The sequence below is a fragment of the Lissotriton helveticus genome, chromosome 1_1 (assembly GCF_964261635.1).
Source record: "Lissotriton helveticus chromosome 1_1, aLisHel1.1, whole genome shotgun sequence".
NCBI classification, from domain to species: domain Eukaryota; kingdom Metazoa; phylum Chordata; class Amphibia; order Caudata; family Salamandridae; genus Lissotriton; species Lissotriton helveticus.
The window spans coordinates 660,540,582-660,554,599 of NC_136057.1; the positions used below are offsets into that span (position 1 = coordinate 660,540,582).

General features: G+C 43.5%; 1 protein-coding gene across 2 annotated transcripts in view; it reads right to left on the minus strand.

The window, feature by feature from the left end:
• The window catches only part of SEMA3A (semaphorin 3A), a 633,443-nt gene that overhangs the window by 199,041 nt on the left and 420,384 nt on the right, over positions 1-14,018 (minus strand). For both annotated transcript variants that reach the window (XM_078674184.1, XM_078674185.1), the window contains exon 6: positions 4,158-4,277. In XM_078674184.1, coding sequence (XP_078530310.1) covers positions 4,158-4,277 — 120 coding nt within the window. The remainder of the gene's footprint in view (positions 1-4,157; positions 4,278-14,018) is intronic.

Genomic DNA, 14,018 nt, shown 5'->3' on the forward strand with positions numbered 1-14,018 from the left:
TAAAGCAGCCATGTAAATGTGACCCAGGTCTGCCTTTGCTGCTTGTTTGTGCAGTTTTATCATAAAAGATAAACTTTTTGCCAGGCCATAAACCTCCTTTTTAATGCACCTGTCACTCCTAAGGCACCATGGTGCAGAGTATTTAAAACATTTGGACATGTACTTTTAGGTTTTACATGTCCTAGTAGTGACAACTCTTAAATAATATTGTGGCTTCTGCAAGTCCTACCTCTCCCACAGAATAACATTGGTTGCCTTACTACATTACATTTAATAAGTGGTACATTTCAATTGGGGGCATCCTCACAAAGGGTTTGACACTGGTCTTTTGTGACCCCAGGCAAGCTGGGAACAGGGCATGGAGATAGAAAATTCCAAGCACTTCTGGGGGGGTCGAAACTTCTAGAAGCTTCTCCTATTTCAAAGTGGCAAACAGGAATAAGTACTGGACATCAGACCCCAAATCTTCAATACACTTCTGGACTTGTGGACTCTGTCCTGCTGCTGAAGAGACTGCCAATCTGCTGAACTGCTGCTCTGAGGGACTGCTGCCCAGCTTTACTGACCTGGTGCCCTGCTGCCCTCTCGCCTGGGTAAGAAGGACTGGACAAGCACCTCTGTACCCAGGGCCCCTTAATAAATCGAAAGGCTGATTGTCTGGCCTCTGGCTCAGTAGCCTGACGGACATAACAGGCATCCAACAACCTGGCACCCAGCACTTGGACTCTGCCATCTGTGAGTCCTGGCCTCCCAAGTGTTACCATCCCAGTCTTGGACCCTTGGAAGTGTTACTGAACATGCTCTGCCAGCCCATCTGTGCATCCAGCAGAACCGCTGCATCGCCTCAGTGGCTCGGTGCATCTCCCACATAATTGCTACATACAACCCCTCTGCAACCAGATGCATCACCTTTGCTGTTCAATGCATCGCCCTTAAAACTGAATCATCGCCTGCTGCACAGACTTCCTCCAAGCAAGGACTTTGCATCACCCATGGCACCCCACCAGAGCTGATGCGTCTCCACCCAAGGACATTGCCTCCTCCATCGGACCGGCCACTGTGTGATATATCTCCATGCAATGTTGTCACCTCGCATTTTGCAGCCCACTGGAACCAGCACTGAGCAACACATCCTCTTGTCCAGACCTTGCATCACCCCTACTGCACAGACCCGGGACTAAGCAACCCTTTGCAATCAGGATTTAAGATACTCTTGTTCAACGGTCCTAACTGGGTCTATGTAGCCGACCTACGTACCATTGTGGTTGGCCTGAACTTGTAACTTTGTCCCGGTCTAGCTTGAACAAATATCCACAGTTGGTGCTTTGCGATATTTGGTACTATTTTCACTTGAATCTTTAAAATTGCATGTCTCTGGTTCTACTCAGAGGATTTTTGTTGCTTTGATCATGATTTAGCTAATAAAGTGTACTTTATTTCTCAAAATTGGCGTGGGAGTTTTCTTGTGTTGTATTGTCACTTTAATAGTATTTGAAGTGCTGCATAAATACTTTACATATTGCCTCTAAGCTTAGCCTGACTGCTCTGAACCAAGCTACTATAGGCTTGAGCACAGGTTCATTTGGGATTTGCTTGTGCATCACCCTGACCAGGATTGTGGTTCCTGTTTGAGTAGGGTTACCCCTCCATCAGTAATCCAATTTCCTTCAGTAAGTGATAGCAACAGTGATAGCAACAGTGTGAAAGACAATGAGCTTTAGATGGCCACAGAGTCATTGACATTTAGAAAGAAATTAGCAAAAGAAAGAGAGTAGTCTTCCACTAATGAAAGAAAACAGAAACTTTAAGAATATATTATGCAAGATTGTAATTGTGCATCTATTCCGGCATAAAATGACAGTTAATTCCCTGTATGATATACACCCTGAAAGAGTAAAACACATCATATTGTGTGCTCTCTTAATCAAAATAACATGTTCAAGTAGGTTTCATGGATTGAAATAATCTATCTCATATACATAAAGTTAGTTATCGTATATCACATACAATTTTTTTTTTGGCAGCATTTCCCTTGCAAATATCAAAACTGTGCTCACGAACAAAAATGTATTATTATTTTTAACCACTTAAAAACTGAAAATGTGTTTCATTCCATGGATTAGTATAGAATGAGTAGTAAAGGCAGATAACTGAACATACATAATTTGTCACACAACAGTTTTCCTTTTATTTAAGAGAGTTTCGAAAAAAAATAACTAACATTGTGAGTGTGTTTCCCTGTGCTTGCGATCAAGTAGGGGCAGCCATGCTCTTATTGGTGAGGGGTGACTGTCAATGGGCAAAGGTACAAAATGGCTTCCAAATAATATCTTTGTAGTGTTTACAATATGCTGCCACAGACCATCAGGAAACACTGAAAATGGCCACTTCCTTATGGCTTATGGGAATTTTTCTTTGTCAAAGCAACCTGCTCCTAACAGTGTCATAATTACATGTGGCTCTTGTCAGGAGGGCTGACAGAAGATGGACATCTTTCTCCACAAGTATGGGCTCTACTTGCAAGTGAAAAGCAGATCCTAGAGGACTTGAAGCACTATCTGTCATCTCAGATATTCAAGTTAGACACGTCATGGAAATGTTGTCCTCTTTCTTGGAGAACTATAACAGTAGAGTGATATCCAATCTTGTGTACCCCCTAGGAGAGCTTGAAAGCTCTCAGGAGGGCACACTTCCTTTCTCGAAGCTCAAAAATAAGGAATTAGTGTGGATAAGCACATCTGGACATGGTGAGGGAATGTTTCAGCATAGATGGATTCGTGCTCCCTGCACTACAAAAATAGAATCTGGAATTAAGGGAAAGAAGGTGATCACTGCCTACACAGCCCATCACTTACAGAGACAACATCTAATCTATTAATATATCCTATCTAACCCAGCTTAAGGGAAAAGAAGCACAGCTGGCAGAAGGGTGAGTTTGAAGAAAGAAAGAGGATCTCTTACTATTTGATGTATGACTTCTGACTACTGTGTATATGTATTCACTCGTAAACCTGTGTGAGCAAATAGGAATACAAATTCATAATTTACAGCTGCTAATGACTTCGATTCAGAAGTCATCTTGATAAAGGCTTCTCTGAAAACTCATCCATTTAGACCCATACACCTGCTCTTCTGTATTAGTTACACATTACCTATTTACAGTAAGGCAGGCACTCACAGAGTACATTTTAAAGGCAATAAGGCTTATGATATACTGGGTAATGACACAAAGGTGGATTTCGTCAAACATAAACTACCAATACTCGATTAACTTGCTCTTTTATTATCAGATAAATGCAGGAAAATGCCTTAAATATTACTTGAAATGCATTATACTGTATTTGTAGGTTAATTTATTAGTATTTTGGTCTGCGTTTTATTTTATTGGTTTAATGGCAATCATCTCTGAAATAACCTTGATTCGACTTGAGATGATTTTCCAAAAAAAGTACATTTAAAAAAAACATAAAAATCAACCAGCTCTATAACATGCAAGAAACCCCCTGCACCACGAGTAAAAAAGGCCGAATTTTGACTTGTGTATGAACTAAAGGCACATAAATATATTTTATTTCAACATTTATATTTTGTTTTATACAAGAACACATTAGCAAATCTGTTACAGGGTTAGCATAGGTTGTCCCAGACGCAGTTTATATATCAGTGTCCTAAGACAGTGTGTCACGTTTGTATATATTTAAATAATCAGGAAGAGGTAGTTTAAGATCTTGAATTACTCCACATGAAAACCTTCTTTTATTCTCAAAATATAATGAATTTTGAAGACTAAACATAATATCTGTCATTTACCTCTGCAGCTGGCTGAGAGACCCACTTTTTACTAATTAAGGTAAAACAATTATAGCTTGTACTTGGTCATTTTAATTCTGATCATGAAATACTTAAATAGATTTATTTAATATCATGTCTTGATCTGGTACCCTTGATGACCATGTCTGTAGAGGTACATGCTATGTTTATAAGATTCATTTGAAGCACCACAATTTAGGCTACATCCATTGGTAGGAATTGTTTTCCATTTCAAAAGACCACACTAGGTGATAAGAGAACACTGACAACACCTGCTGAACCATTTCCACATAGTGACTTGCTGACATTTACATTTAAAGCGTTATTTTAAAAATGGAAACACTTACCATTTAGCCATCTAGAATCATGTTGTTCAGTTCGGATAGGGTGATGATGACCCAGAGTGCGGAAAATTGCAAAATCTCTTCCCATAAAATCTGCTGCTGTTCCAGAATATAATTCGCCGTCTATAGAATAAAGAAAGACCTTGAGTCGCAAAGGTATAGATGTGAAGACATCTAACATTGGCTTCGATTGGAATTCATAGACCATATTATCAAGCCCATTATCGCCGCTTTATCTGCAGTTTCCTGCCGATAAAAGCGGCGATAGTGTAACGCCCTTACTTGATAATATGCCCCAAAATACTTTAATATTTGGTGAATGTTTACTAATGTAGTGATCTCTCTAATTGGGCTATATGACAATATGGCCACTAAGTCAATATTAGGATAATCTCCATTTCTCTTAACGAATATAGTGGAGAGGGAACAGAAGAATGTGGGACACTATATAGACTGGCACCAATACGTAAAAGATAAAAATGTCTGCTTTCATAATTTTATAGTTAAATAGTCAAATGCAGTTGCAGGTTGAATCATTCCACCCAACAGACTTTACCAAAAATTACTTTGAAAAATATAGGATTAGCATGCAGGTTAAATATTCTTCTCTTTCTTTGCATCTATCTAGTTCAATTCGACGAGTACTCCATGCAGTATTGTTTTTATCTAGGCACTTTCAACAATAAGTTAAATGGATTTTTTGGGAGGTACAGTGAAAAAGTATACACATACAGTCATACATACATATCATGAATAAATAAATGAAACAATATTTCATACAAAGAGATACCTCAAATATATTTAAGATGCCGTGTAAAAGCCAGAGAGAGAAGCATAGAAAAATAAACCTCTGACAGGTCTGATTGCCCTAGACACTGTCCTCAATTCCCCTCAGAGCCTCCTTTCCTCACCAAGATTTTCAAATAATATTAAATGCCTTTATATTACCAAATCTCTTTGAAACAGCTTCTTTTGTTCCAAGCCCTTGTTCATTTTCTCGTACCAATCAGCATAACAGGGAACAAGGTCAGACCTCCATCTCTGGAGGACCAATTACCTAGCTACCAACATAACAATATGCAAGAGCTTCTGTGATCTTATTGGTATACCTGGCATTGGGCATAAGACCACCAAACTCATTGCTGGATTTTGCAGTAGATGGATCCCCAAAAATACATCCAAGCACCTATAAAACCTTTCCCAAAAGATTGCAAAAGCAGGCTAGGGGCCAGATGTATGACAGTTTATTGCATTTTTGCTGTCGCAAAGGGTATTTTGGCCCCTTTGAGACCGCAAAATAGGCGAGCCCAATTTACGAACCCTATTTTTTTGATTCGCTATTCAATTAGCGACTCACAAAAGAGGGTTAGCGATTCACTATTAGGAAGGGGCGTGCCAAGGGGGTCCCTTCCTAATAGCAAGTCCATAACCAATGTATGAATGTTTTGCAACCGCAATTGTGGTCGCAAAACACTTACAGTTTATCACCCTTCACAGAAGGGTGGTAAGGCACTCGCAAATGGGAAGGAGTCCCCAGGGGAGCCCTTCCCATTTGGGAATGCATGCACAAATATTTTTTAGCAGGTAGTGGTCCCAGGGATCACTCCCTGCCCTTATAAAATGAAACTGAAAAGTTTAATTTTTATTATTTAAATGCCTCCCATTTTCTTTTAAGGAAAACGGGATGAATTAAAAAAGAAAACTGCTTTATTGACAAAGCAGTCCCAGACATGGTGGTCGCTAACCCCAGCAGGCCACCATCCCTGAGAGTCCCAGCCATTCTTAATGGTGTAGCAAATTGTGCATGCAATTTGCGACCCCGTTGGGAATCACAAACAGTGTCTGAGACACTGTTGTACATTGGATTTGCAAACATTTCTTGCAATTTGCGAGTTGCAAAATCCAGTATTTGTACATCTGGCACTAGGTGAGCCCACCCTACTTCACTCACCCTTCCACATCTAAAACATTGATAAGGGCATCTCTGGTTCAATGTATGCAAAAGTTGGGGAGTCTGATATACCAACCATTTGGCAAAATACTGCATCTTGCAAAAATTGCCCACTCGTCCTTTCAAGGTTAAAAAATTAAGCAGATTCATTTTTAACCAATCAACCTTGGATATTCGCACATTCTCTTCCCTGAGTCACTTCGAGGAAATCTGTGCCTACAAGTCTACTTTCTCACAAGATAGCAAGCATTGTGTCCACAGCCTGATCTTCCTATGGTTTGAATTAACCATCAGGTTCACAACTTTTGGACACCAGGTCTTTAGGATCAATGTTCTGCAATACCCTGAGTAGAGAAATGTAACACCACTGCAGCCAATTTTTGTCATCTGTCATCATCGACTCTACTTCATCCTAAGATTTCCACCTGCAAGAAATCACCCACTTTCACAGATTCATTTCAGCTCCATCTAGCTACAGTAAATGGATCGATCAATAAGGGTACCTCCCTCTTATTTTAAGTAGCTCCAAGGGCTTTCAGAATTCACCTTAGTTATCTCAAACACCTTATAAAACTTTGCTCTTTACTTAAAGAGCCCTTGCAAAGTTTTTGGGGAAACAAGTTTTGGCAAATCTCTAATTTGATATTCTTGCAGCAAGTTATCCACAAATTAATTCGAAAGGTGGGTACATATAGGGATTGCCTTATTGAATGTAAACATATACTGCGCAGAATGTGTAAAATAATCCATATTGAAACAAGGGAGGGCCAAAAGTCCTTATTCCTTCCTCCTTAATCCGTGAACTAGCTTTATTCCGGTAACTTATCTTTGTGAATACTGAAAAGTAGTAAAGTGAGTATTTTGTTCTAAGTTTACCTATGTGAATACCGAAAAGTATTACAGTTGGACTTTTGGTATAGATTTACATTAGTGAATACCAAAAAGTAGTAAACTTACACAAAATTGTAAGTTTACCTTTGTAAACTGGGCCGTTAGTGTAGCATTAAGAAAAATACAATTGACAACATCTTAGAAGATTACAATATTAAAAATGATTCTCTGCAAAGTAACACAAATCCTCCACCCTAGTGGGTGACTCACCATTCGAACACGTTGCAAACCCTCTCCACTCTGGTGAGTGACAGCGTACCTGAATATTCCCAAAGTAGACTGAATGTAGGCCCAGACGTACACAGTACTGGCATAAAACGAATAAGAAAATCCTTTCACCGTTTTTTTCTCTGAATGTTTTTTTTACTTGGTGCCGCAAGATGCAATTATCAGTGAGGCACAATCCATTGAGTTAGGTGAAGGATTAGAGAATCCATTCCAATGTAAGACTCTTTTGTCGAGGATGCTTTAAAATTAGCTCTGTTTAATTACCCAGACCCAAAATTCTCCATCAGCATGCCAATTGACACATGTGCCAATTCAACTACATCATTACGGTGTACCCATCTCGTATTTATGCCGACGTTCTCACTTTCCAACACGCGTTAAGTTCCACTTCCTGATTTCCTTCAGTCGATGCCATGAGTATTCCAGCCTTTGAGCTGTGATATCAATGAGTCACCTGCAATGCGTACATCACACACGCCTGGAATGTACTGACTGCATGTTCTTCAGCAGCCACTTGACCACACACAACACGGCTCCAAGTCACATCAGACCAACAATACATATTCCAGCTCTTTGGCAGTGACATCACAAAGTCAGCCACACACGCATACCATACACATGCCTGAAATCCTTGAAAACAGTGCAAAGATGCTCACAAGTGTGTACCTGACACGTGTCTGGAATTCTTAGGAGCAGAGCATGGCAGCCTTGCAGGCCTTTTCAAAATCTGACACTCCCAAAGGCATGTAATGTCTGGTAAGAGCTAAATGATTCACTCACCTCCTGTAATTAAGACAGTGCTGAAAATAAGACCAAACACAATTTCAATGCTGTGAGTACACTCCCCACCAAGACTGTTGCACAATGCTTCATAAGCCACCAGTTACACATTCATCAGTAAAGATTCAACAGTTCAAAGTTAAGCATGGTCTGCAATTCCTGCCAGTTCACATACCACTGGTAGCCCTTCAGTAATGTCAGTCAGTGTCAATCTGCATACATCAGCAGGTCCAACGCCCTTACACTTCCGTTGACCATAGGCTCGCTGTTCATCCATGTGTAATTAAGTAGACCACCCTCTCAGCTGCGTCTGTCTGGTGAAAAAGACACTGGTGGGTCTTTCAGCTTCTCTCTTTTCTCCTTAAGGCTTCAATCTCTCTTCTCTTTGTTTCTTACGGTATGTTCACTTTATCTTCAATTTCCTTTCATGCATTGCTCTTTTCCAGTTCATCACAAGTATTGTAATTAAGGTAGCCAGCTCATGTAAGTTACAAAATGTAGATTTATTGAAGAAGATATCTCTTAGATTACAGGTTATATATAAATGCCCCACCAGGAGCAGCATCCTCACTGCTCATCCCACTCTCTCCAACTGACACTCTTACAGGCACAGGCACTTATCATCATTCTATTACATCACACACACTGGCTGATCAGCAGGGAGCAGTAGGGAGCTGAGAACCTATGGAGAGGATGTGTTATAACAATATCAGGTTACAACACTGTCCCATCCGAATTAACTTGTCATTCAGATGATCAGCTTAAATAACATTACGTGGTTATGACTGCAATTACACTAGTGGTCAATGACGTGTTATGTAAATTCATAAAGTCATAGCAAAGTTTCAAACTTTAGCTCAGTTTCTTCAATTCTGAAGTATAATGTGCCTGAACCTATTCTATTGCACTGCAGATGTATACGAGGTTGGTAGTAGCTTCAATCTCTAGTGTGGAACTTTCCTGTAGCAGTGTGCCAGCATTACAGATTTGGCACCCTTCCCCTGGAGTGAAAAGACAGATATCAGCTGAGCCACAATGGTAGAGACTTTGAACCATGTAGTCATCATGAAAGTCAGGAAGGGAGTCAGCATGACAGGAAGGCAGGCATGGGCTTGAGAGAATTACAGAGGAGATTGGAAGGCAATGGTCATCTAATACTCAGCAGTTTGAAACCTGGCTGATGGCTCTCTCATTCTTTCAAGAATCTTATTTTGAACCTAGTGACTTTAAGGATGCAATGATGCTAGGTAAATCAAGCTGAAACATGGCAATAAATGGAAGCTGCTTTGTTCATTACTGGATTCAATGAAGGAGAAGGTCACAAGGAGAATTGTTCATAAAAATTATTATAATAAGACATAGATGTTCAAAATAAAAAAAATCTGATCTACTGTTGAAGCCTATTTTATTTCCAAGAGTGGAAGCCTTTATATACATTAAGTAAGTGCTTTTCCTCAGACGACCTCCCATCAGAAAGAATAGACTTCTCATGTGCTGGTACGTGTAGATGAGTTTGATTAAAGACCACCATGGAAGAGGACAAGACAATAAGTATACTTTGCTGAAACACAGAATAATTCAGCATCATTTTGTAATTGCTAAATTGGTCAAACATAAGTGGCTATCACATGATGTCAGTAAAGTCTATGCTTTTAGACATTTTAATGCGTGTATGATCATAGCAAAGTAGACTGCCTGGGGCCATTTCAACTTTCAGGTAGTAGTTACCTTTTTCTCAATTGCAGGTCTCAGGTACTATGATCCAGCATCGCTTAGCTGCAGCGCCATGCATCCATACTTAAAATAGCATACTTGGTCCAACTTGTGCCAGAAAACTCCAAATATTGTTTATGAAAAACCACTTTCATGTATTTGTTTAACCCTTGGTATGGAGAATGTGAGTTAGAAAGCGAAATACACTTTGTTTTAAAAATTATATGGTTTTCAAATTGTATTTTCGAAATGTACCCATAAATAAGCCACCAAAGCACAACATTAAATATATTAATTATGAATGCACTAGAACTCCATAATTGGTTTCACATTACCATATGTTCACCTATGAACTGGTATGTGCCATACCATTGTGTAGCATAGATACAGTTATGTTTGAAGGTGATAATTGTTTATCAAAGTGCACTGGCAGCAAGCACATGGAAAGAAATGATGTTCCTAAGAGAAGTTTTTGCTTCAGTCAGAAAGGTGAGTAATTTCTTGGAGTAAGGTATAATCATTAGGTGCATACTGGGCAGAGATATTGTAAAAATCTCACAAAGCTTTCTACTGTGAATATATCAGTGAACATCAATCCAATCCATAATGTGTGTGCCAGATTTAGCAGATAAAATCATTTTATGCAAGTCTCAAAAAATTCTATTTCATCATTCTTTAGCTCATATTCCATTCCTTCATTCTCGGCAGTCAATGCTCCTCCTTTCTGTAATCCAGCATAGTTTTTTTGGTCTTCACGAGGACACCACTTAGACAGCAGCGAACAACTACAACATACATGTTCTCATAAAACCTTTATTTTGTCTTTTCTCCCCTGCTGAGGAAGAGACAGAAGGTGGTTTAGTGCAATTTCTCACTCACAAATGTTGCGCCTTAACTCCCAACTACTCTCTCACACCCATTAATTCCTCATTCAGACCTCCTTCACTTATTCTCTCAGCTTCTCAGCTCACATTCTCACTGTTTGCCCACTCTTTCCCTATCACCTCTCACTCAATCACACCATCCTAACTCACCATTCCTCACCCAGTTCCTCATTTAGCCACTAAAATAACCCTCACTCCCACTCCTCACCTCCTCTACACCACCAAATCACCTGTAAACACCTCAACAATCTCCTCACTTAGTAGATTTCAGCTTGTACCTTTTTTTGCACTTGAACACCCATCTTTTGAATATCTTAAATCTGTGATAATGGATGCTTGATGACTTTTGACAGATGGGGACAAATGCAAAGGGTGCACTGAGAATGCCCCGGTTACTTACCGGTAATCTTCATTACTCCGAGTATAGTCTTCCTCGCCACATGACTAACAAAGTGAGCTTCAGCTCCACACCAGAATCCTCCAAAGCAAAAAGTCTCCCATGCCTCCCATCCCTTCCCAAGATGGCTGACCCATTACCACCTGACCTCTAAAGAGGCGGGCCGGCCCAACCCAGCAGCCTGAAACTACCAAGCACAAACATGAAGCCGATAGCCATACAGGGAGGGAGGGATGGGAAATCATGTGGCGAGGAAGACTATACTCAGAGTAATGAAGATTACCGGTAAGTAACCGGGGCATTACCTCCTCGTTAGTCTTCCTCACCACATGCCTTACAAAGTGAGCACATACCAAAGCCAAGCGGCTTCATGGAACCACACAAGGAACCAACGGGACAGAAGGGGGATGCCCAGGACGGGGGCAAACCCAGAGAACAGATGAGCGGAAGGACCACCCAAGAGAGAGGCAACCACGAGCAGAAAAAACCAGCCCCCTACTCTGGCAGAACACCACAACGGACCCAACCGCAAGTGACGATCCAGAGACAGAATGCTACGGGCGGAATGACCCTGGACAACCCACGGGAGGGCAGAACACAGGGACGCGTAGGCCAGGAGGAGACCCGCCGCAGCCAGTGACAGAAGAGAACAGACACACTGAAAAAAGGAAGCGCGGGAGCAACACCCCGACCGCACCTCGGACATCCCGGAAGGAGAGGGAGAGACCCACCGCCAGGGAAAAAGAAGGCAAGGGCACCTGAGGAGAGCCAGGGAGGCAATCCGAGGCAGAAAACGGGAACCATGGCGCAGGACCCGCCGACCCACAAGACCGGAGAAGGCAGGCGACCGGAGGAAGGACCCCAGCTCGTCCATGTGGAGGGGGGACCCAGAGGAACCTGCAGGCCCAAGGAGGAGCCAGGGACACAGCCGGAGGCCTCCACAGACAACGGCACTGCAGCAAGCGAGCCACCAAGGAAAACAGCCGGGCCAAAATAGGACAGCCGGGAGACCGCAGAGCAGCTCACCGATCCCCCAGAGCAGAGGGAAGGGACCGCCCTAAAGGGGTGCCGCAACAGGCAAGCCAGCAGAAGGAGCCGGCGCAACACCGCCCCGAGGAGAGGAAACCCCCAACCGGGAACCAACATGAACAGGAGACCCCCAAGCGAAAGACGGAGCCTCCACCCTCCAGCTGAAGTAAGGAAAGCAAGCATCCACATCCACCCAGGCACAAGGGCCAAACCCAACAAACAGAAGGATCACACCCAGACAAGAACACCCGGGGGACTATCCAAAACTAATGGGACAGCCATCTACAGGAGGAGCCAGTGGCAGGAATCATCGACAAGGCAAACATAAACCACCATTGAAGCCAACCCCAACGGAAGACCACTGAAACGCAAGAAAGTGAAACACTCAAACCAGAAGAGGAGAGGAACCTCCTGGCCGCAGCCTCCACCGACCCTCACATGGGGAGACAAAAGCAAAATCAACCAAGGACAGCAAGCAGAACAACGATCCGCAGTCACCCCAGTATAGAGAGCCGGGTCCAAAACCACTGGCAACATACGCACACCAGGGAAGCCAGAGCGGACCCAGAAAAAACACCCCACCAGGAAGCAACTGGCACCTCACCAGAAAAGGAGCGAGGGGGGCTCACGATCAGAAGGATAAAACAGGTCAGAGACCACAGAAGGAGGCGGCAGAAGTTACCACGCACCACAAGCATCCGCGGAGAAATGGCGGCAAGGAGGAGGGCGCAAGGGACGCCTGACGAGCTAAGGGGCAGGAGGAGGACGGGACACCACCGCCGCGGCCCCAGATACCAGGAACAGGAGCCAAAGCCAAAGAGAACACAGAGACCCCCGAAGCAGCCAGAGAGCAAGGACCGCCCCCATCAGCCATGCAGGGGACCATAGGGACGCCACCCCCAAAACCCGGGAGTGAAGCCCGGGAAGGGGAGACATACAACCCCCAGGGCCGATGGCCCAAGAATGCGCGAATAACCAGCACATACATGGCAAAACACATCTCGTCATAAAACGGAACGCTCACAAAGGAGCACGCCAACCCTGAACAGGGGTCATGCAAAACCTGCCTGCAAAGCATCACACAACAGGCATCTATATAAAGCGCTTGGCCACCCGCGGGTGTCCTGGCACCGAACAACAGATGCTCAGTGGAACCCAACCCAGAGATACACAGAGCATCGACCACAGATGGAGGAAGAGCCGAGTGGACCCGCAGGGATCTGAAACTGTGACCATGAGGACCAACACAGGACCTTGCAGTGGCTGCCTCAGACTACTGAGCCACCAGACCCGGCAAGTTGACAGCACTGGCAGACCCCGGACCCGAGATAGGCTGTGGAACCAGAGGCCCAGAACTTACCACTGAGCAACAGACCCCCGGTTGAACATGAAGCACCCTAGGACACTTAGAAAGAAAAAGAATAGAAATGGCAGGACTGAACCCCAGTCCTGTGGAAGCCAGTGTCAACAGAGGTACAAAACACACCACAGAGCCATAGCTCCTCGGCCCGAAGGGCCCAACCCCCGCCAAGCAGCGCACGGCTAAGTGGCCGCAACCCCGGGAACCTGATGAGCATGGACACCCAAAAGGGAAAACGAAAAGAAAAAAACTGAGTGGCGCCAATAGCAGAGCCAGGGAATCCACAGTACCAAAGCCGTCGCCCAACCGGGCACAAACAAGAGCCGACCACGCACAAACACCAGAGAGCAGACGAGAACAGGATTCCACAGGGCGGTAAGGACGCAGGACGAACACAGGCCCCCACCAGTGGAAAGTGGAGAGACGGAAGAGACCCGAAAACAAATCCAATAACAGGGTCGCCTACCCCATCCCATGAGGAAAGAGGAGACAGGGAACCAGGAACTGGGCACACAAACCCCCGAGGGCAGGAGATAAAGACCGTAACATACAGGCCCACGGGCGCCCCGTAGTCGCAAACAAACCCGCGATGCCACGGTGCTGCAAACGCGCCCAGACAGTCAAGAGCGAC